General features: G+C 56.4%; 1 protein-coding gene across 1 annotated transcript in view; it reads right to left on the reverse strand.

Annotated features, from left to right (window-relative positions):
* Positions 1-600: 600 nt before the first annotated feature.
* The window catches only part of LOC103259583 (oligodendrocyte transcription factor 2), a 3,251-nt gene continuing 2,008 nt past the window's right edge, over positions 601-1,843 (reverse strand). Inside the window, exon 3 of the mRNA XM_008057233.2 lies at positions 601-1,340. Coding sequence (XP_008055424.2) covers positions 1,274-1,340 — 67 coding nt within the window. The 3' untranslated portion in view covers positions 601-1,273. The remainder of the gene's footprint in view (positions 1,341-1,843) is intronic.

Consider the following 1,843-nt stretch of genomic DNA (forward strand, 5'->3'; position numbering starts at 1 on the left):
TCGGAAGAAAACGTTCACTTTCAGGCTAGTTCAAAACATAGCTGGGGGAATGAGGACTCGGCAAATAAAAACAAAACCAAGTTAGTTGTGAAAGCCACCGCAGGACGTGCTCGGACCACGTTTTAAAGAGAATGTGGCCAAGTTCCGTGGCTCAGCCTGTAATCCTGCGCTTTGGGAGGCCGAGGTGAGTGGATTGCCTGAGCCCCCGGGGTTCGAGACCCACCTGGACAACTTGGTGAGACCTCATCTCTACAATAAATCAAAAAATTAGCCGGGCATGGTAGCATACGCCTGTAGTTCCAGCAACTTGGATGGCTGAGGTGGAAGGATCGCCGGAGCCCAGCAGGTGGAGGCTGCGGTGGCCGGGAGTGGCCACCGCACTCCAGTCTGGGTGACAGAGTGAGTCTCCAACTCAAAAAAGAGAGAGAGAGAGAGAATGTGTGTGTGGAGGAGGAGCGGTGGACAAACAACCCTCTCATCTTTCTCCAGCGCGAAACTAGGAGAGCAAATCCCCAAGTCCTGCCCCGAGGGACCCCTTTCTGAACTCTTCTTCCAGGCAGCTCCCTACGCCTCCCATTCACACGGATGGAAAACGCCCGACCTTACTTGACGTTTTATTTAAAATCTCAACACTCGATCATTTATTTCGTTTTTGCAACCAAACAAGTAATAAATATTATTTAGCACTTTGTTTTTTACAAAAATAAAACAGATGATACACTCTTTGCGAGGGGCAGCGCGATTGAGGACGGATGTTACCGGCAGACGCTCAGAAGCCCGGACCGCCGCGCAGGCGGTGCCGAGGCGGGGCGCACGGGAGCGGGAAACACGTGGAGGAGCCGCCCGCGCGTGTTAAACGTGGAAAAAGAACCAAAATCGAGAGGCGCGAGCTGGCCTGGACTCCGGTAGGGCTGGCAGCCACGTGAGTAAACAGCTTCGCATCGCGCACTTACCGCATTTGACACGATATTTACACAGCCAAGAAATGTTTAAAAAGTCAACAGAACCTCCCCCCTCCCCAGATCACCCAAGCAGTGTTCGCAGCAACTGCCTTTTAATTCTGCCAAGTCCACAGGTACCAAAATAACCAAATCAGTGCTCAGAGAAGGACAGAAGGGGGAGGGATGGTGATTTCTATTTTAAAATAACCGAGAGAATCGGCAGTTTCGGGTTATTCCGATCCACAGGTGGCTCTCTGAGCGTCTACAGAGCTCGCTCATACTGTTGAAAAAGGAACACCCACGGATTTATTAGAAAACCACATACCCCTGAATCAACAGGAGAGACAGGGAGGAGAGGCCACGGTTCTTAGAGGGCGTGGGTTTCCTCCGACATCGAGACTGGACACGACCGTAAGTGCTTCTGGTCCCGAACGCCATCTTCCAACTCACTTGCCGCCCTGGACCCTGGGCCAGCGACGACCCCCGGGCGCGAGGCCCGGAGGTGGCTTCTGCAGTGCGGCTCCCCGGAGTCCCCTACCCGCCAAGAAAGGAGGAAGGCGAGGAAGTTCCCAACGAGTCCCCCCCCCAGCGGCCTCCGTCCGCCACGAAGTGCTGCCCGGGCCCAGTCAGGAAGTCAGGCCGCGCTCTCGGGAAACCGCAGTTTTCAGAATCCTTTCCCAGGCGTGGAGGGCGGGGTGGCCTTCCAGTGAGGGATGCGCCGAACGTTACCTTCTTATAAAACGGTGTCGACTGGACCGCGCAGTTTAAAGCCAGAGAGGGCTCGACCGGGTCGCAGCGCGGACGCCCTTTCGCTCCCCACCGCCCTGCGCGGGCCCCCGCTGCTTGGGGTCCCAGGTGCCGGAGTCCCCGCCATCCCCCACCCCCGTCCGCGGCCCCGCGCG

The sequence above is a fragment of the Carlito syrichta genome, unplaced genomic scaffold (genome assembly GCF_000164805.1).
Source record: "Carlito syrichta isolate Samal-C Ts95f unplaced genomic scaffold, Tarsius_syrichta-2.0.1 Scaffold302909, whole genome shotgun sequence".
NCBI lineage: Eukaryota > Metazoa > Chordata > Mammalia > Primates > Tarsiidae > Carlito > Carlito syrichta.